Genomic DNA, 26,250 nt, shown 5'->3' with positions numbered 1-26,250 from the left:
GGGTGAGGCCGGGTTCGGGGGCTGCATGTCTGAATGGACACAGGGAGCTGTGATTCGGCTCGGGGGGCCCCCATAGCAAGCTGCTTGCTGTGGGGGCACTCGAAAGGAGGGAGGGGCCAGAAGCAGCAAAAGAGGGACACAATAAGAGGAGGATCCGCAATGCTTTGTGCAAAACGTATAATATGTTTGTTATTTATTTTTTAAACCAAGACTTTACAATGACTTTAAATATTTATTTGTGAGACTAAGATTGTATGTAAACAAACCAGTCACTTTCTGAACCCAGCAATATGCGCGTTGCTGTTCTTGCATCATTACAATGTTTGAGATTGCAGTAGGTGAAATCCTCTTATTGGAGGAACTGCCAAGAGCAAGTGCTTTGCCATGGTGAAGAGGTGTCTGCAGTTAGATCCCTGTGTTGTGTCCAGGTCAACTCAATAGCATTTGATACGTCAAGAATTGTGTTTCTCTGCAATTTCATGAACATCAGTGAAAACAGGTTTTTCAGATTGTTTAACCTACCCCTCCTTTTCTTTGTTTCTTCCCTGGAGGGGTAATAGAAGCTTCTGGAAGAACACGCGCACGACCCACCTGAGCTTGCACTCACTGGAATTCCCATCGTTCAGTGGCCCAAGAGAGAGCAGGTGAGCCCAGTAGAGATACCTAATTACTGACTGCAAGCCGGCCTTTATCTGTTTTGGTACCTTGCTATCCTTGTAATGAAGGCTTGTGTGTGTACTGATACTAGAAAGTAAGTATGTCTCCACCCTGAACTGTAAAAATATAGAAAGTAGTTATTTTAAATTGATTACATTTGTGTGTGTTGTGTACAGTACTGTGCAAAAGTTTTAGGCAGCTGTGAACTTTTTGTAAAGTAAGAATGCTTTCAAAAATAGACTTTTTAATTGTTTATTTTTAAAAATTTACAAAATGCAAAATGAGCAAACAGAAGAAGAATGTAAATCAATATTCGGTGTGACCACCCTTCAAAACAGCATCAATTCTTTTAGGTAGACTTGCGTTTTATTTTTTTTGAAGGAACTCAGCAGGTAGATTGTTCCAAACATCTTGGAGAACTAACCACAGATCTTCTATGGATGTAGGCAACCTCAAATCCTCCTGTCTCTTCATTTCATCCCAGACAGATGAGATCAGGGCTCTGCAGGGGCCAACCATCACTTCCAGGACTCCTTGTTCTTTACACTGAAGCTAGTTATTTGTGACATTGGCTGTATATTTGGGGTTGTTGTGATGGAGAAGTCTTTTAGAAAGTCCATGTGACAATACGTGGCAGGGAGAAGGGTCTGTATTATACCAGAAAGACTGAGATGGATTTTGTCTAGCCGATTCTGGACTATCTGGTGATACTGCATATGGTGACAAGTTCTAACTGGCAAGTTTTTTTCTAGCAAACAAATACAGATTTTTACATGTAGGAGAGAAATGTCAGAATTGACCTGGGTGGGAACTGGTTAATGTTTCATTTGTAAGATGGATTTGGTTTTTGGTGCCTCAAAAGTCCGCTGGGTTCTTTTTGGTTTTATATATTTTGGATGCAGCACCATTATGATAGCCGCAGGCCCTGATTTAACAATATTCTGGGTGGATTTAAAATAAGTAGTGAGGATGTGAACAGGCACGGTCTGTAACAGAGAGAGAGCATATGTGGAAGCAAGTTCTATTTCTTGGCATTACATCTTCCCATCTCAGGGAAGTTTATTTGAGTTCCAAACTGGAAAAATCTTTCTGAAATAAGTAGATGAGTGGTATGGGGTTCAGAGCCTATAGTTGAACAGTTGAATGCCAAGGTATCGATTATGTGAGGATGCCCACTTGAAGGCAAGATTAGTCTTAAAAGGACACTGAACTTGTATTTTTTGTAAAATAAATGTAAATTACAAATTGTTTAAATATAAATAGCATGTATCTGCTATATCTCACTTGTTCACTGTTTTAGTAATTTCATCTCTCAAATGGCAACTTTTTTCTGCTATTCTCACCCTTCCTGTTCTAGGGTGACTACATTTGTACTCCATAACCCCCCCTCCCCCTTTTCTATGCGAGTATAGCCACCCTCTCCTGTTTGCCCCCAAGATGGACTACACATGGGAGTTGTAATAGAGACCAGAAATAACGGCGCTGCTTGCTCTACACTACTAGTTGTGAGGTGCTTCAGTGGAGGATAGGGAACGTGCAGAGGACAGAAAAAGAAGTCTGAAAACAGTAAGAGACTTAAAAATAAATGGCAAGCCATAGGCCCTGGTCTCAAGTGACAGCGATTATTGCTGACAAGTTTGGCCTTCCCAATGTATGTATAACCCCTTAGTATGTCTACTGGGAGCTATTGTGGGTGAGGAAATGGATGTGGCTGCAAAATTGTTCCTTAGACTTCTCCCCCTTCTATGTCCACAGGCTTAAAACAAGGAGGTGGATAAATGCAGAAAACCTAACCTTGGGGATGCAAATAAAACTGGTCAATACAGATATTCTGCTCTACCGCATGACATATGAGGCCCAGGGATGTCCAAAAAAAATAATGTAGGAAGGTTTGTTTTCCTTGGGTTGACTCTACTGACACATTAGATGCAGAAGTGGATATCTGTCCATGGGAAGAGACGAGGAGGGATAATCCCGGGAGTGGATGGTTGGAGCAGAAGTTTCACACACTTTACAGGACATGTTGTAGCTGAGCTTGTCTTTTTCTGTGAATTTTTTTTCCTTTGAATATTTTACTCTCACGTTTTTAAGTATGCTGAGGTTACTGTTAACCCTTTGGGGGTAAAGAAGAAAAAGCAATTGCCAGGCTCTGAGGTGCATTGGTGGTCCAAATTATTGGAGATAAAAATTTGGTTTCTTATGGCATGTGTGTTGTGTAACATTTTTAGAAGTGATGAATATTGATTCCTTTTTATATTTGTATTCTCACGGGTAATTTTATGTACTCTATTTGATACTGCATGTAGCCTCTGCTGTCTGGTAACTAAAACATACAAAAAATTAAGCCGTGGCATATACTTTATTTTAGAACAATTGATGTAAGAAAAAGAAAAAAAAGAGTAGTTTAGTGTAATTTTTTTAATTTTTGTGAAGGACTGCATTGGATAGGGTGGGACTATGTGCTTCAGATCCTCTGATAATTGATGTGGAAGTTCAAAAGTTCTCACTTTTAGCTTGAATTCAGAAAACACGATTGGGTAGTGATTGATATCTGACTGAGAAAAAAGAGAAGGTGGTCTGCATATGCTGAGACCTTGTGGCGTTTGCCAATTAGTGGTATTATTTTCAAATGAATACTTATATTCAGTTTTGACTGTATGCAGCATAAAAGTGGGTTCCAGGGTTAATATGAAGATGAGGTTTGAGAACGGGCAACCCTGTTGAATACCGTTATTGAGGCTGACTGGTTCTAAAAAAGTTCCTTTACTTTAATCCATGCTGAGGGTGAAGCGTATTAGGCACTAATCTGGTTTGAGGAAATTGAGCAGTGACTTGCTATGTTGGTTACCATGCTCATAGAAGCTGTGTCTACAAATGGCCAGGGTGGCTTCGGCTCCAGCTAGACTGATGGACTGGAGTTAATTCTGAGAGTAGTGTGGAAGGTAATTGTTTACATTTCTGTAATGTCTTGGGGTGATGTATCTGTGTGAGTAATTCTATAGCGTGTCTTTCTGCTTTTTAAGCTGAAATCCATGTTCACAATAGGGCATGTGGGCCTCCAAGTCTCAGTGCGGTGACACATCGAGGTAGATGTTGGTCACAAACTGTGCTTCTAGTTCCCATGCCAGTTCTGTGGTTGTGATTGAAGTTTTGGAGAAGCGTTTCAGAGAGGTGCCAGGTTGGTGGGGAGTTGATTTGGAGAGAGAGTGATAGTCATTGGCACGTGGGCTGCAAAGGTTTTGTTGCCTATTCTACAGGAGGCAGCCAAGTGAAGGTGGCAATATTTAATATAAGTGGCACTAAGCGATTCCTTTATAGTTAAAAAATAATCCATACACCTTCACTGCTTAATGGGCCTGTAATCTTTTTTTTGCATGAAATTTGTTTCTTCCTGTGTTTTTCAGCCTCATTGTAATGTCCTCCCGTGAGCTCCCTAAGCTCTAATTCCCCCCCCCCCCCCAACCACTTGTGGTTGTTTGGAATGAGCAGTAAATGTTTTGATCATGTACATTGCTCCTTACACACTACAAGCCCTTTATTCCAGGTTTTCTCAACCCTTTTACCTCGGGGGGGGGGGGGGGGGACCCTTGATCCGCCGCACATCAACATTGTGCCCAGATGTGTATCCGCCCAATGTTTTCAGTGCATGCTGACACTGGGTACTGTCTGCACACATTGATACCCTATGCCTCCACTGTAGTTCTAGCTCCTGTGCCATTAGGAGTACAGATTGCTGGAGCACATTACTGAATGTAGAAGCAGGTTAGATCCTGTGTGTGGCAATGGCTGGATACAGACTGCAGAGAGTGGGAACATGCTGCTGAATGTAGCAGGAGGTGAGATCCTGTGTATGGCAGTGCTGACTGCAGAGAGTGGGAGCATAAGGCTGGATTGGACCGAATGTAGCTGGAGGTGAGATCATAATAGCTTTATGTCATACAGAATCTCTCCTCCTGCTCCTGCCATGTGCTACCGCTCTGTCCACTCCACCCGGCCCCACCATCTAAATTTTACAGGAGTCAGAACTACAGAGGAGGCATTGGATATGAATGTGTGCTGACAGTACTCCCTGTCCATGTGCATTGGAAACAACTTTCAGCAGTTATACTTCCACCTCAGTTTTTATTTGTGGCAGAACCCCAGCAAAGAAACACTGTTCTAGTCCCTCTTTGGAGTAAGTGAGGGTGGTGAATTTCGAACATGCAATGGAACCATGGGGAAAGAACGTAGCCACCCTCTAACAGTCGGGTTACAGCAGAAAAACAAACAAGGAATTTGGATATATGAAGGAGGCTGAGAACAATAGAAGGTACTTTGTTCGTTTTTTTGTTTTTTAATACACAAATAAATTTTTTTCTTTTCAAACCAGCTTAGTGTCACTTTAAGAAAAAGCAAATGCATGATTACAAGGAGGGCCTTAAAAGAAAGGTCATGACCCTCTGAGAACTGATAGTGGAAAGAGAAGGTAGGAAATGATGGAGAGAGCAGAGATTATGGAGGTGTTTGGTGTCTAGCTCCATCCCCTGCCTGGTGTCCTGGTGGTGAAAGGGGTAAGGATGAGAAGATGGGTGGGCAGTGGAGGGTATGACTCTGAGCCACAGGTATAACTAGATGGGGAAAAACCAAACACCCCTTGGTTAAGCCAGACAGTACCTGGAGATTGCTTATGCAGGTGTTGGTGGCAGAACATGGGGGAAGGGAGCACTTGGCATGCCAGGTGAGGATGAGTGAAGTGAAGGTATCAATTGAAAATCCTATAATAGATCTTATTACTCCTGTAATGTCAGGTGAGGGGGATCTGATCCAAGGTTTTGGAAGTCCATATGGAGGCTCATCAGCCCGCTACAATTTCTTAGTTAAGAGGACCCAGTCAATGTCCCCTGGACCTCAACATGGTGTGCCTAGCAATCTGCAACTACGGGACAAGGTGTATGTATGAGACCTACAGAGAGGACGTGTGTGTGGGCATCATGAGACATTGTCGATGGTGATAAGCGGGCACTTGCTGTGGCCATTTCAGGGAACAGCAAGCATCACATCAATTAGGCAGGTTCAATTAAAGTACAAAAAAATATAACCTCGGCTCATAAAGGGCAAAGGTTAACAAAGGGGCTCCATATAGAAACACTGTAATGGAAATTTGTAGGTCCTGTATATAATTGTATTCTATTTTATATGTATTGCACAATGCCCTCACTGTGCACACGGCACTAACAATGTTTTCAGTACGTTTTGCATTCTTTCAAGTCGAGATTAGAATTAGCCTGCCTATGTAACGCTCCTTGTTACCATAAACGTACAATTGTAATATTAATGTGATACCTACGTAATTGTGTGTATAAAAACCTTCAAATGCGTCATAATAAAGGAGAACGGTTATTTGGAAAGATGCTGAGCGTATCTTTTGTGTCTGTTCCCTACTGCAGTAGTTATTAATTTGGAACCACTAATCAATATGAGGATAGGAGTTGCCTATCATCAAAATATCCATTTCAGGTGGCGAAGCCAGGCCAGGAGGGGTTATCAGGTGACCCTGAGTATCCGAAACGAGGAGCTTGAGACGATCCGGGAATTTCTGATAATCAGCCGGCTGAGGTAAGCCTTTTGCTTACATTTTGAGTTATCAGACTTCCTTGATCGGTAAGGCATTTTCTGGACAAAGGGTACCTATTTTACTCCCCTTAATCGAACTGTATTGATTAGTGGTTATATGTTATGTTGTCCCTGTCTACTGTCCATCAGAGTGTTATAGAGAAAGGGAAGAATAGTGCAGCATGAGTATAAAATGTATTGATACAAAAATAGTAATTGATCACCACAAGAACACAAATAAAAAACCTTCACCATACCATAGTTAAAACATTTGTGACAATGTTGTCAAGAAAGTAGATTAAGACACAGCCTGGGCTCTCTAGCATGCATACAGTCACACCAAAGGGCATCAATGACCAATGGATAAGACTAAATATAGCATCACATGACACTCAATTACCTGGATAGGTATGGAAAAATTGTCCGTTTTTAAAATTGGGCAAAAATGAGAGTCAAAACGGTCAAGATCTGAGGCTATAAATCAGTGTGGAAGGAAGTAATACTTCAATGATGATAGTAATTAGAGGAGTGGTATCAAGTTATATGAAGTCATATGGAGACACAAATGCAATGGACTCATGCAATCATGGACATACTAGCTGGTAGTCTGTATACTGCCAGAGTGACATGGATAAAGTGGCAGGTTCAATTAAAGTAACTTAAATGGAGAAACACAAAGTTTGTTTCAATGAAGATTGCTTTTGTTTTGATTATCTGGAGGTGTCATAATTGAATTAGGAGGCAATATGTATGGAGCTGCAAGTTGAACAAAAATAAGATAGACCTCACCCATGGTGGGAGTTGCCCATGGAATTTTTCTGTGAAACCAGTGTTGTTCAAAAAGGTAATCAAGCAAGCCTCAACTTTTGGCAATGTATGTTCATTTAGTTTCAGAGGTAGCTGGGTATCAGGAATGTAATGTGATGCTTGCTCGTTGCTTTAGAGGTTTGTTATACATGTGAAGGTCTTGAGTGGGTCTCCAGGATCTTGCGAGGCTTTGGTCATTCAGTCAGGCAAGCTGCATAGCCAATTGGCTAGTTGGCGAGGGGGAATGCCGAGGTGTTCAAGCATGGGTGAAATGTCTGCTTGGGGTTCAGACTACAACTACCCTTGTGTCCTTCTGTACTTTGAGGTGGAGCCCCATGTGTATGTTGTGCCAATGTCTCTATACTATTTGAGTAGAGGCTCTAGGATGGTATGTTCCAAAGTGTTCTGAGAGATGTCTGTCAAAGGGTATGTTGCGTTTTTTTTTCCAATTTGGCAAAAAATGCAAGGGGATGTTCTGCTAGTCTGAAACCCATGTTCTATGATCCCTAAAAAGTCGATATAAGTTAGAATTCAAAGGCTCGTATCCAGTTATCCATGACCGATGATGTGGGGAGTTTCAAAGTGGTGACTTGTAGAGCATTGACTGATTTTGCTTTTCTGTGTGGGCAGACAAAGCATTGCGGTCTGCCTTGGATGGGGGGATTTATCTAAAAAGTTCAGACTCAGTCCACACTGCATGGAGATGCGGCTCGCAGCAGGGGTCCTGTGTGTCCTGTTTCACCATTTCAGTTCCGATTTCAGCCCTAATTTTGGGCTGAATTTGCCTGAAATGGACCAAAAGACGCACAGGGCTCTTTTGCAAATTTGCATCGGAGCTGCGCCAAAGATATGTGAACCGCCTCAAGCATCTTGAATCTCTTGCTTTTGTGAATTGGATGTGTGGATCCTGTATACAATTCGCAGTAGTGTGAACCGAGCCTGAAGTTAGCTGATATGGCAGTTGTGAGGTCTTCTACTGGGGCAGACTCTACCCTGGAGTGGGTGCCTGGGTTATGCCTTGTCCCTGTTGTAGGCTGTAATTGGAACCATAGTGGTCTGGTAAAAGGAGCCCCCATAGATCTGGCTGCTCATGGCAGTGCGGTTGGTGTCAGGCCCAGGTGGATTGGGATGCAAAAAAAGCAATGTGTGGCAGCTCTGAGGCGTTTCTCCCCGTCTTGAATTTTGCTTTTGTTTAGATATGGCCAAATAGGAGGAGTTGTGGGTTGGGTTCTTGAATTTTAAGGCTGCATCTTGGTCAACTGCATAGGAGCTTCCACGAAGGCTAAGGCAAGCTCGATTTCTCCAACACAGACTGTGCTGACAGGGGAAAGGGAAAGCCCACCTGCTAGGCAATTGTCTGCTCTCGAAGGGGGGGGGGGGGGTGTTAAAAGACTGTGATTATTGCTAGCTGCTATAACAGCCATTTGAAATAATTCCAAGCAAATCCCAAGTTGATCGATAATGGTTTGAAATGGTGTATGTCCGGCCTAACTTGATAACCTGGTTGCAGACTGTCCTGTACCAAAAGTCCTTATGGGAAGAGTGGAAAGCGAACCTATATGCCTTTTTTATAAAGGTTGTTTGTTCTTTATACTTACAAGTTGATTGATTTTATAATATTTGATTATTTTGATTTCTAAACCGATAGCCCATATCTGTTGTCATATTAGTTGGTAGACTCCTGTATATCTGGCCAGATGGTCAATCCCTGCTCGAGAGAGGAGTTATTTGGCTTCCTCTGAGTAATTCAGATGTTTGTAGTTTTAAAAAAACTGTATTTATGGTTTGATGCTTTCCCTCTGCTGGCTGCAATTGAAAATTGTTTTGAAATTTCAGTCCTGAATATAACAAATATTAAAAATGTATGGAAATTATCATTACCTTTTTTTTAATTCATTTTTTTTTTTTTTTTTTACTACCTCTTTTAGTATAAGGTTCATCTACGGCCCAAAATCCAGTTCACCAAACCTCACATCATGCGGCCAGCAGCCAGACATGCGGTGTCCACTACTCGGCCCGCGGGTACAATTTCTGGTCACACGGCTGCATCATCCGGTGTCCGAAGGCGGCGGGTTAGGTGCCGGAAATGTCAGGCGTGTCTTCAGAGGGAGTGTGGGACTTGCCACTACTGTAAAGATATGAAGAAGTTTGGTGGTCCAGGCCGAATGAAGCAATCATGTATGCAAAGGCAGTGCCTTGCGGTGAGTATCTAGCCTTAATCTGTAAAAAAAATACCATTGGAGCATGCTCTTGCTGTGTATTGAAACATAGGTCCACTCTCTGTGGGGGGAAAAAGGGTGATGAGGAAGAAGACCCAGCACATAACATGACCAGCCTGAAGAATAAAAAAAAAAAAAAAAAAAAAAATTATTACTCGCTGGTGATGAACCCTCAGAGCTGGACTCGAATTACTATACATCTGTGGATTTGAGGCATCCCTCTCACAAATGCCTTCATAATTTATCTCACTAATGAAGCTATCCTTTATCATTCAGCCCAGATTGCCCCATTCTGTGACCTGTGCCGTATGTGGGGAGGTGGACCAGACAAATGACTCTCAAGACTTTGAGCGGAAGCTGATGGAGTGCTCGGTGTGCAATGAGATTGTACATCCTACCTGCCTAGATGTGAGTACCCAATCCTGTTATCTTTCCAGTAAATATTAAAGCTCGATTTTGAATTTGGCAGAGTCTCTGAGCCGCACTCACTATTTCGGGTTCGGTGCTTCGGGTGGTCTTGGCTATTTTCCTGGTGTCTCAAACGCTGACAGAGTGGGCAAAGCTGTTGCACCAAGGGACGGAAGATATTTATCAAGTTTTAGGATGATGATTGTGAGACAGAGCTGCCTTCAGTACACTTTAGGGATCTGTCAGTTACCACTGTTATATCATGAGGTGGCTGACATTCTCATTTTCATTCTGCCATTCATCTTGTAGCGGCTAGGTTTCCTGCTTGTTTTCTCTGGTTCTAAATCTGTGAAAATGAAGGCTGGATGCTACCTGAATGCATCAAACCACACTAAAAATAGGATTTTTATAACGGCTTACCTGTAAAATAGTTTTCTTGGCGTACACGGGGCCAAACTGCTGGTTGTAAACTGAACAGTGGAGCCTTGAGTGGAGTGTGAATAACTATTGCTTTTTGACTGCTGGGTTGCATTTTTAGGTTCTTTTGGGGCTTTTCCTTGTAGCTTTTTTAATACCATTTTCTGACCCTTTTTAAATAGTTTTTTTTTTCTTTCTTTCTTTACTTCCTTCAGCCTGCTAATTAAGGGGAATGGTTAATTGGGCACAAGTGCTTGAGGTCTATATAACCTTCTGTAGAACTCATGTGAAATTGCCAAACTGCTGGTTGTAAACTGAACAGTGCAGCCTTGAGTGGAGTGTGTATAAGTATTGCTTTTTGACTGCTGGTGACTGCTGGGTTGCATTTTTAGGTTCTTTTGGGGCTTTTCCTTGTAGCTTTTTAATACCATTTTCTGAAACTTTTTAAATAGTTTTTCTTTCTATACTTCCTTCAGCCTACTAATTAAGGGGAGTGGTTAATTGGGCACAGGTGCTTGAGGTCTATATAACTTTCTGTAGAACTCATTGTGAGCCTGCTCATCTTGAGTCTGTGGGAACTGTCTAAGTGGTGAGTTAAAAACCAGAGTTTAAAACAGGAGGTTATAACAGGGGTCATAATACCTTTGTAGTGAGTACCAGAGTGTTGTCTGAGTAGTGTGTGTGTGTCGTTAGTACTTGTGTATTGTGGGTGCACGCTGGTCTGTGAGTACCTGTGTACTGTCTTGTAGAGTATTAGTGTCAGGAAGCTAGTTGTTAGGTAATTTGGACTGGGTATAATCTCTTATCCTCATTAAATTAATAGGTACAATGACTGGCGGGTGTGGAGAGGCGACTCGGTGTACATCTTGCGTCATGTATGCATTCCGTGATCATCTGATCAAGGGTGAATACTGCTGTGCAAAATGTAAGTGCACTGTTTCCCTGGAAGCCTAGGTTCTGAATCTGGGGAAGCAACTGTCAGCACTGAGAGGACCCTCCACCCTAAATGAGAGCCAGGAATGTACACGGCAGGTGCCGGTGGGGGCCAGCACAGAGGTGGGTGGAGACAAAGAGGTGCAGGCACTAGCAGAGAGTAGATGGGTGCCAGTCAGGAAGGGTAGAGGGGCAAGTGCCAGGGAGGCTGATCCAGGGCTGGAGCATCCCAATAAGTACGCTCCATTGAGTGACATTGGTGATCCCAGTCAGGGACCAGCACTAATGGAGCTGAGGGATTCTCCTAGCTGCCAGGGGAAGAACTCCTCCAGTGAGAGTGGTGGGGGGGGGCGAAGGGAAAGCAAAGACAGATTCTGGTGGTAGGGGACTCAATTAGGAGGACAGAGCGGCCAATCTGTAACAACAACCTGAAGTGCCGAACTGTATGTTGTCTGCCGGGCGCTCGGGTTCGGCACATCACGGATCTGGTGGACAGATTACTGGGAGGGGCTGGGGAAGACCCAGCTGTCATGGTGCGCATTGGCACCAATGACAAAGTCAGAGGCAGATTGAGTGTCCTAAAGAATGATTTTAGGGACTTGGGAGCTAAATTGAGGAAAAGGACCTCCAAGGTAGTATTCTCAGGAATACTACCGGTACATCGAGCCACACCAGAAAGGAAGAGGGAGATTAGGCAAGTAAACAAGTAGCTCAAAAGCTGGTGAAGTAAGGAGGGGTTTGGGTTCCTGGAGGACTGGGACGACTTCTCAGTCAATAACCGGTACTATAGAAGGGACGGACTGCACCTAAATGAGGAGAGTGCAGATCAGCTGGGATTAAGGATGGCCAAAAAGTTAGAGGGGTTTTTAAACTAGGCAATGGGGGGGAGGGTCCAGAGATAGAGAGTCAGCATGGAGCATATTCTAGAGGGTAATATTAGCATTAGTGGTAGGGTAAATAAAGCACATAAACCCAAGGTAAACATAGTAGCAAGTCCTAGTTGTAATCTTGGAACACCCAAGAGGATAGTATGTGACCGGTCAAAATATATTAATGCATTAAAATGTTTGTTCACCAATGCCAGAAGTCTGCCAAGCAAAATAGGTGAGTTGGAAGCTCTGGTGCATTAGGAGAGCTATGATGTAATCGGTATTGCTTCATTCCTCACATGACTGGGCTATTAATATTCCTGGCTATGCACTCTTTCGGAAAGACACAGTGAAAAGGAAAGGGGGAGGGGTCTGTCTGTATGTGAGAAGTGATCTCAAAGCGAGTGAGAAAGAGGACCTGGTGGACGGAGAGTGTGATGAGTCCGAAGCATTATGGGTGGAACTGCATACAGATGTGCGTAGTTCAAAGTTAATCATTGGAGTTTGTTATAGACCACCCAATGTTAATGAGGAGGTGGAGACTCAGCTCCTTGCACAGATAGAAAGGGCTGGGACAGTGATAATAATGGGGGATTTTAACTACCCAGAAATTGACTGGGGTAATGGCACTGCTGGGACAGTTAAAGGGCAAAAATGTATAAACCTATTGCAGCACAATTGTATGGTCCAGTTTATTGAGGCCCCAACTAGGAATGATGCTCTGTTGGAGCTGGTAATCTCAAACCATGGAGAACGTATTGCTAATGTTCAGATAAAGGAACACCTGAGTAGCAGTGACCATAACATGATTTCATTTGATGTTAGCTGTAAGCAAAAATCACATACGGGGAAGATAAAAACACCTAATTTCAAGAGAGCAAATTTTACAAGGATGAGGGCTGCTCTCCAGGGCTTAGACTGGGAGGGAATACTGGCATCAATGGGCACAGAACAGAAATGGGAATTCTTCAAAAAGACTGTTTGTGATCTCACGGCAAAGTATATTCCCATGGGCAATAAGTTTAAAAGGCTAAAAATAAAACCGATGTGGCTCACTGCCAAAGTTAAAAAAGCTATAAACTATAAAAAAAGAGCTTTTAAAAAATATAAAAATGAAGGAACGCTAGTGTCATTTAAATGTTACAAAGAATATAACAGAATATGTAAAAGGTAAATCAAGGATGCAAAAATTCAAAATGAAAGACAGATTGCAAAAGATAGTAGGACAACCCCCAAAAAATTCTTCAAATCTATTAATAGTAAAAAGTTTAAGTCTGAGCATGTAGGCCCTTTACAAAACAATCTAGAGTGGGTGACTGGGGACAAAGAGAAGGCTAACTTATTAAATACTTTCTTCAGCTCTGTGTATACAAAGGAGCATGGGGGAGCTCATGTCTATAATGGGGGTGGTAGTGACGCAGCCCCAAATCCACAATGGCTCAAAAGTGATATGGTCCAGAAATATTTGGGCAGAATAAAGGTGGATAAAGCACCTGGACCTGATGGCATCCACCCACGGATCCTAAAAGAATTGAGCTCTGTAATTTCAAAGCCATTGTATCTAATTTTTAGCTACTCATTGACAGGAATAGTACCACTGGATTGGCGCACAACAAATGTGGTGCCTATATTTAAAAAGGGAACAAAGTCTTTACCAAGTAACTATAGACCTGTTGGTTTAACTTCTATAGTTGGGAAGATACTGGAGCGATTAACAAAAGACCACATAGACGAGTTCTTGCAGGAAAAAAATATTTTATGCAACAGACAGCATGGATTCATGAAAGAGAGAAGCTGTCAGACAAACCTGATTTCTTTTTATGAGGTGGTAAGTAAAACCTTGGACCTTCACTCAAAAAACCAAACCTGAACCCTCAGGACCCAAACAACCGCAGGCCAATTACAAGCCTCAATACCATTTCCAAGATCATGGAGAAAGCAGTAGTACATCAGCTACAACTCCACCTGGATACTAACAAACTCCTGGACCCGCTGCAATCAGGCTTCCGCCCAGGTCATGGAACAGAAACAGCACTCCTGAAGATCTGGGATGATGCCCTCGAAGCAGCAGATGACGGAGAGCCGAGTCTCCTCGTACTGTTAGACCTAAGTGCAGCGTTTGATACAGTAGATCACAACACTCTACTCGTCTGCCTCACAGAAGTAGCCGGAGTCCAAGACATAGATCTCCAATGGTTCGCGTCCTTCCTAGGAAATCTGTCACAGACAGTGAAACTAGGAAAATACTTCTCCGAATCTCGGACAGTCACCTGCGGGGTCCCTCAAGGCTCTCCTTTGTCACCCGTTCTCTTTAACATTTACATCCGCCCACTGCTCCAAATCATCAGATGCTCAGACCTTTGCTTCCACTCTTACGCTGACGACGCACAACTTTATTTAAGGGTCAATGGGGAAAAAAGATCACCAACAACAACTTGAAAATTGCCTCAGATCAATAGAGCACTGGATGACCACCAACTCCCTCCAACTGAACGAATCAAAAACGGAGCTGCTTATCTTGCACCCAAATCATAAACCCGCAACCAAAACCCCCTGGTCTCCAATAACTGTCTTTGGGCAGGCTATCTCCCCAAAAACCAAAGCCAAGAGTCTTGGGGTTATATTAGACGCACAAATGTCAATGGATGCGCAAATAGGAGCAGTAGTCAGGGGATCTCACCGTCTGCTGCGCATGCTTCGCAGACTTGTCCCTTTTATCCCAAAGAAGGACAAGGCAGTGGTAATTGGAACAATCATCAATTCGCGACTGGACTACGCAAACTCGCTTTACATAGGATTACCTCAATATCAACTTGCGCGATTACAACTTATCCAAAACACGGCGGCAAGGCTGATAACAGGAAAAAACCATGGGAATCCATCTCTCCTTCGCTGAGGAGCTTACATTGGCTAACTGTAAAAAATCGGATCACGTTCAAAACCCTTTGCCTCACCCATAAATGCGTGCATAGAGAAGCTCCGCAATACCTAATGGAGAAAATACATCATTACACACCAAACCGCAGTCTTCGATCTGCTAACAAAAACCTCCTCCTCGTGCCCAAAGCCCGGTATAAATCCAAGGGGGATCGGAGATTCGCTGTCCAAGGGCCCCGGCTATGGAATGCTCTACCAATCGACATCCGTCTGGAAGAAAATCACCTGGCTTTTAGGAAAAAACTTAAGACCTTCCTCTTTTAGCTGATGAACAAAGCTCGCCACAGCGCCTAGAGGCTATTCAGTTCGCATTGTGCGCTATACAAGTATTTCATTCAGAGGGGTGGCGGTGGACGTGGTATACTTGGCTTTTACGAAAGCGTTCGATACAGTTCCACACACACGGCTCATGTGTAAGGTAAAGTCTACAGGTTTGGAATTGTCAATTTGTAAATAGAAAACTGGCTAAAAGAATTCAGAGAGTAGTGGTTAACCCTTTCAAGACTAAGCCTATTTTTGGCATTTGGTGTTTACAAGTTAAAATCCATATTTTTTGCTAGAAAATTACTTGGAACCCCCAAACATTATATATTCACTTTCGTGAATTAAAAAAAGAAACCGTAAAATTAGCCCAATTTTTTTGCATAATGTGAAAGATAATGTTACGCCGAGTAAATAGATACCAAACATGTCACACTTTATTATTGCACGCACTCGTGGATTGACGACAAAGTACGGTACCTAAAAATCTCAATAGGTGACGCTTTACATTTTTTTTATGGTTACCAGGTTAGCGTTAGAGGAGGTCTAGTGCTAGAATTATTGCTCTCTCTCTGACGATCGCGGCGATACCTCACATGTGTGATTTGAACACCGTTTACATATGCGGGCGCGACTTCCGTATGCGTTTTCTTTGCTCCGCGAGCTTGCGGGGACGGCAGGCACTTTAACCACTTGGGATCCGCGCTATTGCCGAATGACGGCATTAGCGCGGACCTAGATTGCCGGGACTACGTCTATTGACGTAGTCCCGGTTACGAGCGGCCTGCGCGCCCTGTGATCGGCGAGTCCGTGAGACTCGCCTGATCACCGATCCGTGTAAGGGGTCGATCCCGACCCCTTATCACGTGATCAGCTGTCAGCCAATGACAGCTGATCATGTGATAAAACGGAGCCGGTAATCGGCTAGTATTCCTCCTCACGCTGACAGCGTGAGGAGAAAAAAAAAAAGCCGATCGCCGGCGGCCGTGTTCGGGACATCAGTCCCGATCACGGCCAGCAATTCAAGCGGACACCTGCCCCCTGCCAGTGCCCACCTGCCACCCGCAGTGCCATCCTGAAATAAAGTAAGTGCCCCCCTGTCAGTGCCACCCAGCAGTGCCCATAGTGCCCACAGTGCCACCCAGCAGTGCCCACAGTGCCACCCACAGTGCCACCCAAAATCTGCCTCAAAGGTGCTGCACCCCAGTGCCGCCCATCAGTGCCCAGCAGTGCCGCCCATCAGTGCCCAGCAGTGCCGCCCATCAGTGCCCAGCAGTGCCACCTATCAGTGCCCATCAGTCCCATCTATCTGTGGTACCTATCAGTGCCCATCCGTGCCACCCATCCGTGCCACTTATCCGTGCCGCCCATCTTTGCCCATCAGTGCCGCCTTATCTGTGCCCATCGGTGCCGCCTTATCTGTGCCTATTAGTGCCGCCTTAACTATGCCTATCAGTGCCCACCAGTGCAGCCCATCAGTGCCCACCAATGCAGCCCATCAGTGCCCACCAATGCAGCCTATCAGTGCCGCCTAATCAGCGCACTTCAATGAAGGAGAAAAATGACCCGTTTGCAAAATTTTATAACAAACTATTAAAACATGATTTTTTTTTTTTTTTTTTTTGCATCTTTTTTTGTTTGTTTAGCAAAAAATAAAACTCCGAGCTGTAACTAAATACCACCAAAAGAAAGCTCTATTTGTGGGAAAAAAATGATAAAAATTTCATTTGGGTACAGTGTTGTATGACCGCTTAATTGTCACTCAAAGTGCATCAGCGCTGAAAGCTGAAAATTGGTCTGGGACTGAGGGGGGTTTAAGTGCCCAGTAAGCAAGTGGTTAAAAAAAAAAAAATTTTTTTTTCATTTATTTTAAAATCAAGAGAAAACAATCAGCGCTCACATGTATAATACAAAACAAACTAATTGCAAGCTGAACACCTAAAGGAGCAATACAAAAAACACCTTAATAACACATCAATTAATATAGATGGTGCAGCGCAAAATACAAAAGTCCACACGTATTGGTCATATATGGCAACAGAAGAGCATGTAGAGCGGGAACACCACGTGGAAAGACCGCTAATTGCTTGTATGCGACACTCCTTCCACCAGTAGGAATAAACTCTTACCAGCTCTGATGGACCTCTGAAAATTCAGAGGTCCATCAGAGCTGGTAAGAGTTTATTCCTACTGGTGGAAGGAGTGTCGCATACAAGCAATTAGCGGTCTTTCCACGTGGTGTTCCCGCTCTACATGCTCTTCTGTTGCCATATATGACCAATACGTGTGGATTTTTGTATTTTGCGCTGCACCATTTATTTTAAAATGCTAAATTGTTTTTTAAAAAAATAAAAAATTTATCACTTTTATTGCTGTCACAAGGAATGTAAACATCCCTTGTGACAGTAATAGGTGGTGACAGGTACTCTTTATGGAGGGATTGGGGGTCTAAAAGACCCCCGATCCCTCCTTTACACTTCAATGTATTCAGTTCGCCGAAAACGGCGATTCTGAATACCGTATATTTTTTTAAAACCGGCGCCATTGGCAGCCGAGTAAATGGGAAGTGACGTCATGACGTTGCTTCCGTGTTTACTATTAGGATACTGGAACGAAGCCGATTACGGTTTCGTTCCAGTTCCTCCCCAGCAGCCGGAGGCAGCGGATGTGGAATCGTTGCTCCCGATCGAGCGGGAGCACCGGTAACAGTGGCGGGAGGGGGGGTAAGTCCCCTCCCGCTCCTCCGGCATAACAGCTGAGCGGCTTTTAGCCACATCGGTTGTTATGGCTGAAAAGCCAATCGCCTGCTGGAAAAAACGGTACTAGGATGATGCCTGCAGGTGCGGGCATCATCCCGGTATACCCCCCGGAAGCCGAGTACGCAGATCTGCATAAGCTCGGCGGGAAGGGGTTAATGATTCTTACTCTGAATGGTCTAAGGTTATCAGTGGTGTACCCCAAGGTTCAGTGCTGGGACCCTTACTTTTTAATATCTTTATAAATATTTGGTCTGGGATCAAAAAAAACATTTCTGTCTTTGCAGATGACACCAAGTTATGCAGTGGAATAACCTCCTTACAGAATGTCTCCAATTTACAAGCTGACCTCAGTGCTCTGTCTAATTGGGCGACTGTGTGGCAGATTAGGTTTAATGTTGATAAATGTAAAGTTATGCACTTGGGGGCTAAGAATATGCATGCATCATACATGCTAGGGGGAGTACAACTAGGGGAATCCATAGTGGAGAAGGATCTGGGGGTTTTGGTAGATCATAAACTCAATAATAGCATGCAATGCCAAGCTGAGGTTTCCAAAGCGAGCAAAGTCCTTTCCTGTATTAAGAGAGGTATGGACTCCAGTGAAAGAGATATCATTTTGCCCCTGTTGAAATCATTAGTAAGACCTCATCTGGAATATGCCGTTCAGTTTTGGGCACCAGTTCTCAAAAAGGATATCTGTGAACTGGAGAACGTGCAGAGAAGGGCAACCAAACTGATAAGAGGCATGGAGGAACTTAGCTATGAGGAGAGATTAGAGGAACAGAATTTATTCACTCTTGATAAGAGGAGATTAAGGGGGGGATATGATCAACATGTACAAATATATAAGGGGTCCATATAGTGAACTTGGTGTTGAGTTATTCACTTTACAGTCAACAAAGAGGACAAGGGGGCACTCTTTACGTCTAGAGGAAAAGAGATTTCATCTCCAAATACGGAAAGGTTTCTTCACAGTAAGAGCTGTGAAAATGTGGAATAGACTTCCTGCAGAGGTGGTTCTGGCCAGCTCAGTGGATTGCTTTAAGAAGGGCATGGATAATTTCCTAAGTGTACATAATATAACTGCGTACTAACATTTATAGGTAAAGTTGATCCGGGGAAAATCCGATTGCCTCTCGGATCAGGAAGGAATTTTTTCCCCTGCTTTAGCAAATTGGATCATGCTCTGCTGGGGTTTTTGCCTTCCTCTGGATCAACTGTGGGTATAGAATTGGGTATATGGGATTGTATGATATTATTATCGCCTAGAGGCGATTCAGTTCGCATTGTGCGCTATACAAGTATTTCATTCATTCATTCATTCATTCATTCATTATTAATTTTTTTTTGTGGTTGAACTTGATGGACATGTTTTTTTTTTTCAACCTAACAATGTACATCACGGGACACAGAGCACCATAGTAATAACTATATGGTTATAGGCCACCTTTAGGTGAGTGGACACTGGTATCACCAAAATGGAAACAAGAAGTGCCCCTCTCTAATAACCCCTCCCATGCCGGGAGTATGTCAGTTTTTGTAGCACAGCAATATATACAAATATCCCAATAAGAGGCTAGGGACCTCTGTCCCGTGATGTACTCCAAGAAAAGGATTTTTACAGGTGAGCGGTTATAAAATCCTATTTTCTTTATCGTACATCATGGGACATAGAGCACCATAGTAATTACTATATGGGATGTCCCAAAGCAATGCCACCTGAGGGGAGAGGGAGACACAAAGCAAATAGCCGCCGCCAGGTGTGAGGACCTATACTGTTGCCTGCAGCACACTGCGCCCGAAGGCGGTCTTCTTCCATCTTCCATCCATCTGATAGAATCTCGTGAATGTATGTACTGAGAACCAAGTAGCGGCCTTGCAAACCTGAGCCACAGAGGCTTGGTGATGCACTGCCCATGAAGCACAGACTGCCCTGGTAGAATGCACTTTAATCTTAAAGGGAGGAACCCTTCTTTTCAGGCAATAAGCCCGATTAATCGCCCGACTAATCCACTTAGCAACAGTAGATTTCGATGCTGCCTGACCCTTTCTAGGGCCTTCCAGCAATAAAAACAAAAGTTCAGTTTTCCGTATCTGAGCAGTCACATTCAGATAGGCTTTAATTGCTCTCACTACATAGAGAGAATGTAATCATTTTTCTTCTGCAGAATGAGGTTCTGGAAAAAAGGAAGGTAAGGAAACATCTTGATTCAGATGAAAACCAGACACTACATTTGGCAAAAAGATTGGGTGCGGACGCAGCTCAACCTTTATCCTTGTGAATGATTAAGTATGGCTCTTCACAGGAGAAAGCAGCCAATCCTGATACTCTTCTTGCAGAGGTTATCGCAATTTAGGAATAAAAATTTACTTATCAAAGGAATATTCCGTATAGGTTTAAAAGGTTGTCTGTGCAACACCGTCAAAACCAGATTCAAATCCTATGGGCACAAGGGTATTCTAACTGGCGGATTAATCCGAGTTAACCCTTGTATGAATGCCTGGACTAAAGAGTGCGAAGCTAGCGGCCTTTGGAAAAACGCTGCCAAGGCCGAAATCTGACCCTTGATTGTACTCAAGGCCAGCTTAATTTCTACTCTTAATTGTAAATTCTTCCTATGACATACTTACGAGGATGCCAACCCTTGGTTTCACACTGTGACGTAGGCCTTCCAGACCCTTTTAATAAATGGTCCTGGAGGCCGGATTTCTGGCATTAATCAGGGTGGTTACTGCCGAACCTATAAGCCCCCGATTTTCTTTTATTTTTTTCTTTTATTAAGAATGTGCGCTTTAATAGCCACACCCTTAAATTTAGCGTTTGTAAGGCAGGATGGAATACCGGTCTCTGCAACAGCAGGCCCATACGAGTTGTACTTCTGGGCCATGCCGGGGCCACTAGGATTACCGGCTTCCCTTCTTCCCTGATCCTGTGAAGCAGCCATGGTAGCAGCTGAACTGGAGGGAATGCATAAATCAGTGAAAACTAATTCCACGGGATCACGAACACTACTCCGAGTGCAAGTGGATCCCTTGTTCTTGCCACAGTGTTGTCCAACTTCTTGTTGAACCTGGACGCCAATAGATCTACGTCCAGCGTACCCCTTCTTTGGTATATGGCTAAAAAGACATCGGGTTGTAGAGACCATTCCCCGGCAACAACTGTTGACTGCTCAGAAAATCTACCCGCCAATTTTCCACTCCTGAAATGTAAACCTCCACCTCCCTGTGAGGCAGCGTTGCTTCTGGTGCCCTCTTGGTGATTGATATAGGCCACTGCTCTGGCCTTGTCTGATTGTATCCTGACGGGAGCATTCCGCAACCTGGACGTCCAGGCTATTAGAGCCAGACGTACTGCCCGAATCTCTAGGCTATTGATGGGCAAGGTCTTCTCAGACTCTGACCACTTCCTTTGAACAGTGGACTCTTCTACAACTGCTCCCCAGCCCCATAGGCTGGCTACTACTTTCTAGGAATCTGGAATGAAGGATTTCCCCTGTAGATTCCTGGTTATCAACCACCAAATGAGACTCTGGCATACCTTTTGGAGCCATATTTATTGGATAATCCAAGGCTTAGATCCGTTTGTTCCAAGCAGACAGAATGCTGTGTTGCAACAGTCTTGAATGAAACTGGGCATAGGTAACCGCTTTGAAGGAAGCTACCATCTTCCCTAGTCTCATGCAAAGGCGAGTGGAAGGACTCTTCTTTGCTTTGACCGCCTGGACCAGCTCTCTTAGAGCGTTGACCTTTGCCTGCGGCAAGAACATCCTTTCCTGGGTTGTGTCCATGACCAGGCCCAAACACTGCAGCCTTCTTAAGAGTTGTAAGGATGATTTCTCTAGATTGAGAATCCAAACCAGGTGTCTGATAACTGACTGTTCTGGACACCCCTTGATTTAACCCTGATATTGACTGATCTACCATTAGCAGGTCATCTAGGTATGCTATTACTGCTATACCTTTGGCCCTTAGTCTTGTAGTACTGGGGCTAACCGTTTTATAAACAGTCGGGGTGCAGTGGCTAACCCGAAAGGCAAGGCCACAAACTGAACCTGGCGCTGCTCTGGTGAGCGGGAAATATTAGCACATGTAGATACTATGGATGCTAGAACCTCTCCTCCCCGTAGGGTGGAAACAACTGACCGAATCGACTCCATTTGAAAGGAGCTGATGTTTAGGAAGGTATTCAGATTCCTGAGGTCTAGAATGGATCTGACATCTCCATTTGGTTTTGGTACCATAAAAAGATTTCAATAAAATCCCATGTCCCTCTCTTCTGAGGGAACCTCTATCACTCTCTGACACAGTAATTGGTCCAGTGCCAGAAATTGACTTTTTCTTTACTGGGTCCATGGGAATGTTTTGTTTTTTGAAAACGTGATATTGGAAACTCTTGGAACTCTAGTTTGTAGCCTAGGGCTACTACAGAGAAAAGCCAACTGTCTTGGATTTCCTCTTGCCAAGTTTCTGAAAACCACCGCAGTCTCCCCCCCCCCCCCCCCCCACACACACTCGATCAACCCCTTCACAAGGAAGCCTTGGCTTTCTGATTTGTGGACCTCTGATCCCAGGCCTTTTTGTAGTCCTGTGTCTGGTTATGAGGCTTACCCTTTGCCCCTGATGGTGGAGTCCGTTGATACTGCCTGGAGGCTGTTGCCCCAGGCATAGGAGGGGAAGTCTTGAAAGAAGGCTGTCTCTTCTTTCTTAACCGGCAGAAGGGTACTCTTACACCCAGAAATCTTTTGGATATACTTATCCAGATCTTCCCCAAACAACCTTTCTCCATGAAAGGGAAACCAAACTAAGAGCTTCTTTCATGGTAACTCCTGACGGAGACACCTGATGGATGGAATACTTGATAGCGTCCACTGCAAAGTATAGGGACCCAAGTAGCTCAGCTAAACTTTGGGCCTCAGCTTGAGCAGGAACTTTTTTAATAACCTTCTTGAGTTCATCCTGAAGGGATTGGCAGATGCCTATTGCTGCTACTGCAGACTGTACCACCGCACCAGCTACAGCAAATTAGGCTTTTAGTAGAGATTCCAACTTTTTATCAGATGGATCTCTAAATACTTTTACATTGTCCACTGGACAAGTTAAACTCCCGTTCACAGAGGAGATAGCAGCATCCAATGCTGGCAAATCCCATCTCTTTGAGAACTTTTTCTCCATAGGGTAAAGAAATAAAAATTTCTTAGGGGGAGAAAACTGCTCATCTGGGTGATCCCAATCAGCATAAATCAGTTGCTCCAGTAACGAGTGCATAGGGAAAGCATGAGAACCCTGTGGGGGTTTTAGTGAACCCAAAGAGGAGAAGGAAACCTCATCAACCTCTGCAGGGGGCAATTTATACCCAGAGCGGATCAAGTCCATAAGCGATTTAATTGCCAATTTCTGAGATTGTGAAGTTGAGAGAGGTTCTTCAGATGCTGAATCCTCTTCTGAGGAGTCACCTGAACCTCCTTCCCTCAAAGGTACCCCACTATCTGCCCATTGTTCCAAAATGGGAAGGTCAAGAGCAGGACAAGGGGACCTGCGTGTTTTCTCACCTCCTGCGAGGATGACCCAAACAAATCTGATATTTTTCCCTTCAAACCAACCAGAGCCAAAACTAAAGTGACGAATGCAGAAGCTGACATATTGGGGGTAGCCACCATGCCTGTGAGACTAGATGGCTCAGATTCGCCAGATGCTCCAGGTCCTTCAGGGTGGGATGGAACTGTGTGTGTGTGTGTGTATGTGTGTATATATATATATATATATATATATATATATATATATATATATATATATATATATATATATATATATATATATATATATATATATATATATATATGTATATGTAATTTCCATCCCTTTCCTGTGTTCTGCGCGGAGATAGCCAGCCCTGTAGTGAGGGGGGAATCTGACCTTTATGATGGTGTCTTCCCCCCAAACACCTACTGATGGCTGACAGAGCAGGAGAAATAGTGTCTTTGACACTTGAGCACATCACAGGAAGCATGGAATGCTGGGAGCCAGGTATGTAGCTTTTACACCTTCTAGTGGCAAAACACAGGCAGGGCATTGCATACTCGCACCAGAAAGATCAGGTGACATACACATTCCCTGTTTTTTTTACTTACCTGATCCCTGCTGCAGGACTGCTGGAAATTCTCACAGACAGATCCAGCCTTCACCCATTACAGCGGACCGTGTCATGCCAGACCTTCAACGACTGGGTCCCTTTTTCACTTGCTCACTCCCTTGGACCAACACCTTAGGCACTGGCGAAAAAACTGAGATACTCCCGGTATGGAAGGAGTTATATAGGGTGGGGCACTTCCTGTTTTCCTTTTTGGTTATATCAGTGTCCAGTCACCTAAAGGTGGCCTATAACCATATAGTTATTACTATGGTGCTCTGTGTCCTGTGATGTACAATAAAGAAATAGAAGGTGGTGTGTCCAGCACATAATATGCATACAAGCTGCACGCCTACCCAAAAGCCCCACAAAAGAAAAGAAGAAAATGTACTGAATGTTGCTAAATAGAATGTAGAGGATATCCTTGTGTTGCTAAGCTTTTATTTATTTTTTAATTTTTTTGTTCTTTGTTTTTGTTTTCAGGATAGAATTACTAATTCTCCTAAGGTCCCATACACAAAGGCGCTTGTTTTTGCGACTGGAGCTGCATGCAGGCAGCCTATGTAACTCTATGGTGACGCAGTAGCTATACCGACACAGCCACCTGTCCTTATTTGACAGGCGGGCGGGTGATCAGCCTTCCATTGCCTCACCGCCACATGATTGCAGCATGCCTGATTATTGAATAGTTCTACTGTATTCTGTGTCTCCAGCTCGCGCTTTTTAACAGCTCTTGGGCTGCTTGCAGTATGCCTACTAAGGTAGTCCATATCTGCACCCTTGAATCCTTTCACTTTGCTCCTACACTCTTTCCCATCTTAGGAGTCTTTCTTAGATCTGTCTGGTGTGGGGGTTTCTCTGCTTTTCCGGCTTAGACTTTTATTAAAGTGGTTGTAAACCCTTACAACACACTTTGACCTACAGGTAAGCCTAGATTAAGGCTTACCTGTAGGTCCAAGAAATATCTCCTAAACCAGGCACCGCTGTCTACGGCGTGCAGGCGCACTGAGCGCGGCACAGTCAATGACGAAGATGCCGCGCGTGGCGGCTCCCATGTGCGGGAGTGACGTCATCGCGGCTTCACCGAATGACAGCGGCGGAGCAGCGAGACCCACCGAGAAGATGGATGCGCTGGGACTACAGGGGACAGTGGTGACTTCGCTGGCTCCTGTGTCAGGTAAGTGACGCATAATGGATTACTATGCGATGCATAGTAGTCCATTATGCTTTGCCTTTGCAGGGTATGAAAGAGGAAGTAAACTCATCAGGGTTTACTTCCTCTTTAAATCATGCAAGACTTTGACCAATATTACCCAGTTTGATTCTTGATTGATTTTTTTTTTTTTTTTTTTTTTGGCGGGGACTGAAGATCTTCTTCAAAGTGACTTTAAAGTCTTGTTTTTATTTTTTAAGCATGTTATACTTGCCTGCTCTGTGCAGTTGGTTTTGCACAGGGCAGCCCGGATACTCCTCTTGTCTGGTCCTTATTTGCTGCTCCTGGCCCCTCCCTCATGCCGAGTGACTCCTCAACAAGCAGCTTGCCATGGGGGAACCCGAGCTCAGTCACAGCTCCCTGTGTCCATTCAAACATGGAGCCCCAGCCCTGCCCCATCTCTCCCCCAATTTGGCTAACTGACTTTGATAGCCATGTAAGCCAGTGGCACCGCTGCTTGTCTCAGCCAATCAGCAGGAGAGAGATGGGGCTTAGGTAAGTAATTGCTGGGTGCTGGGGAGGCTGCTGCACACAGAAGGTTTATTTTCTTAATGCATAGACTCCATTAAGATTAAAAAAAACACTTTTGCCTTTACAACTCCTTTTAAGGATTTAAAATCATTTTGTTTTATTCAGAAAGCCTGGTTAAAAAAAATCACCTAAGTTAGTAATTCCTACAGCCTTTCATGTTACTGGGAGGTTAAAACATTTGAACGTGAGATTTCGTGTAATTTCAATAAGGCAGAACTTGGGGAGTGCTAACTGAGTTTTTTGTGCAGGCTCTCAGGTGGGCTAAAATAACCTACAGGTGTGACAATAAAATTAAAGAGCATTTCACAAAGCCGCAGATTTTTTTTCATAGCTACTGGGGCCCCTTGACTGCATAAGCTATTTTCTGCAAAATGTGAGCCTAGCCATTAAGTTGTTTCTCTTTCTCTTACAGATGGATGGTGAAGGTTTTTTGAGTGATGAGTTACCAAACTACTGGGAGTGCCCCAAATGTTACGAGAGCCGCAAGCATACGGTATGTATAGTAAACCTACACTTC

At 43.9% G+C, this 26,250-nt stretch overlaps 1 protein-coding gene across 2 annotated transcripts in view; it reads left to right on the top strand.

Moving 5' to 3' along the window:
• The window catches only part of KDM2A (lysine demethylase 2A), a 213,559-nt gene that overhangs the window by 147,223 nt on the left and 40,086 nt on the right, over positions 1 to 26,250 (top strand). For both annotated transcript variants that reach the window (XM_077454675.1, XM_077454676.1), the window contains exons 13-16: positions 561 to 644; positions 8,985 to 9,257; positions 9,552 to 9,683; positions 26,146 to 26,226. In XM_077454675.1, the coding sequence (XP_077310801.1) occupies positions 561 to 644; positions 8,985 to 9,257; positions 9,552 to 9,683; positions 26,146 to 26,226 (570 nt within the window). The remainder of the gene's footprint in view (positions 1 to 560; positions 645 to 8,984; positions 9,258 to 9,551; positions 9,684 to 26,145; positions 26,227 to 26,250) is intronic.

This window comes from Lithobates pipiens, unplaced genomic scaffold (genome assembly GCF_037356315.1).
Source record: "Lithobates pipiens isolate NorthernLeopardFrog02 unplaced genomic scaffold, aLitPip1_a1.2 Scaffold_25, whole genome shotgun sequence".
NCBI classification, from domain to species: Eukaryota; Metazoa; Chordata; class Amphibia; order Anura; family Ranidae; genus Lithobates; species Lithobates pipiens.
This window is presented reverse-complemented; position numbering and strand designations above follow the sequence as displayed.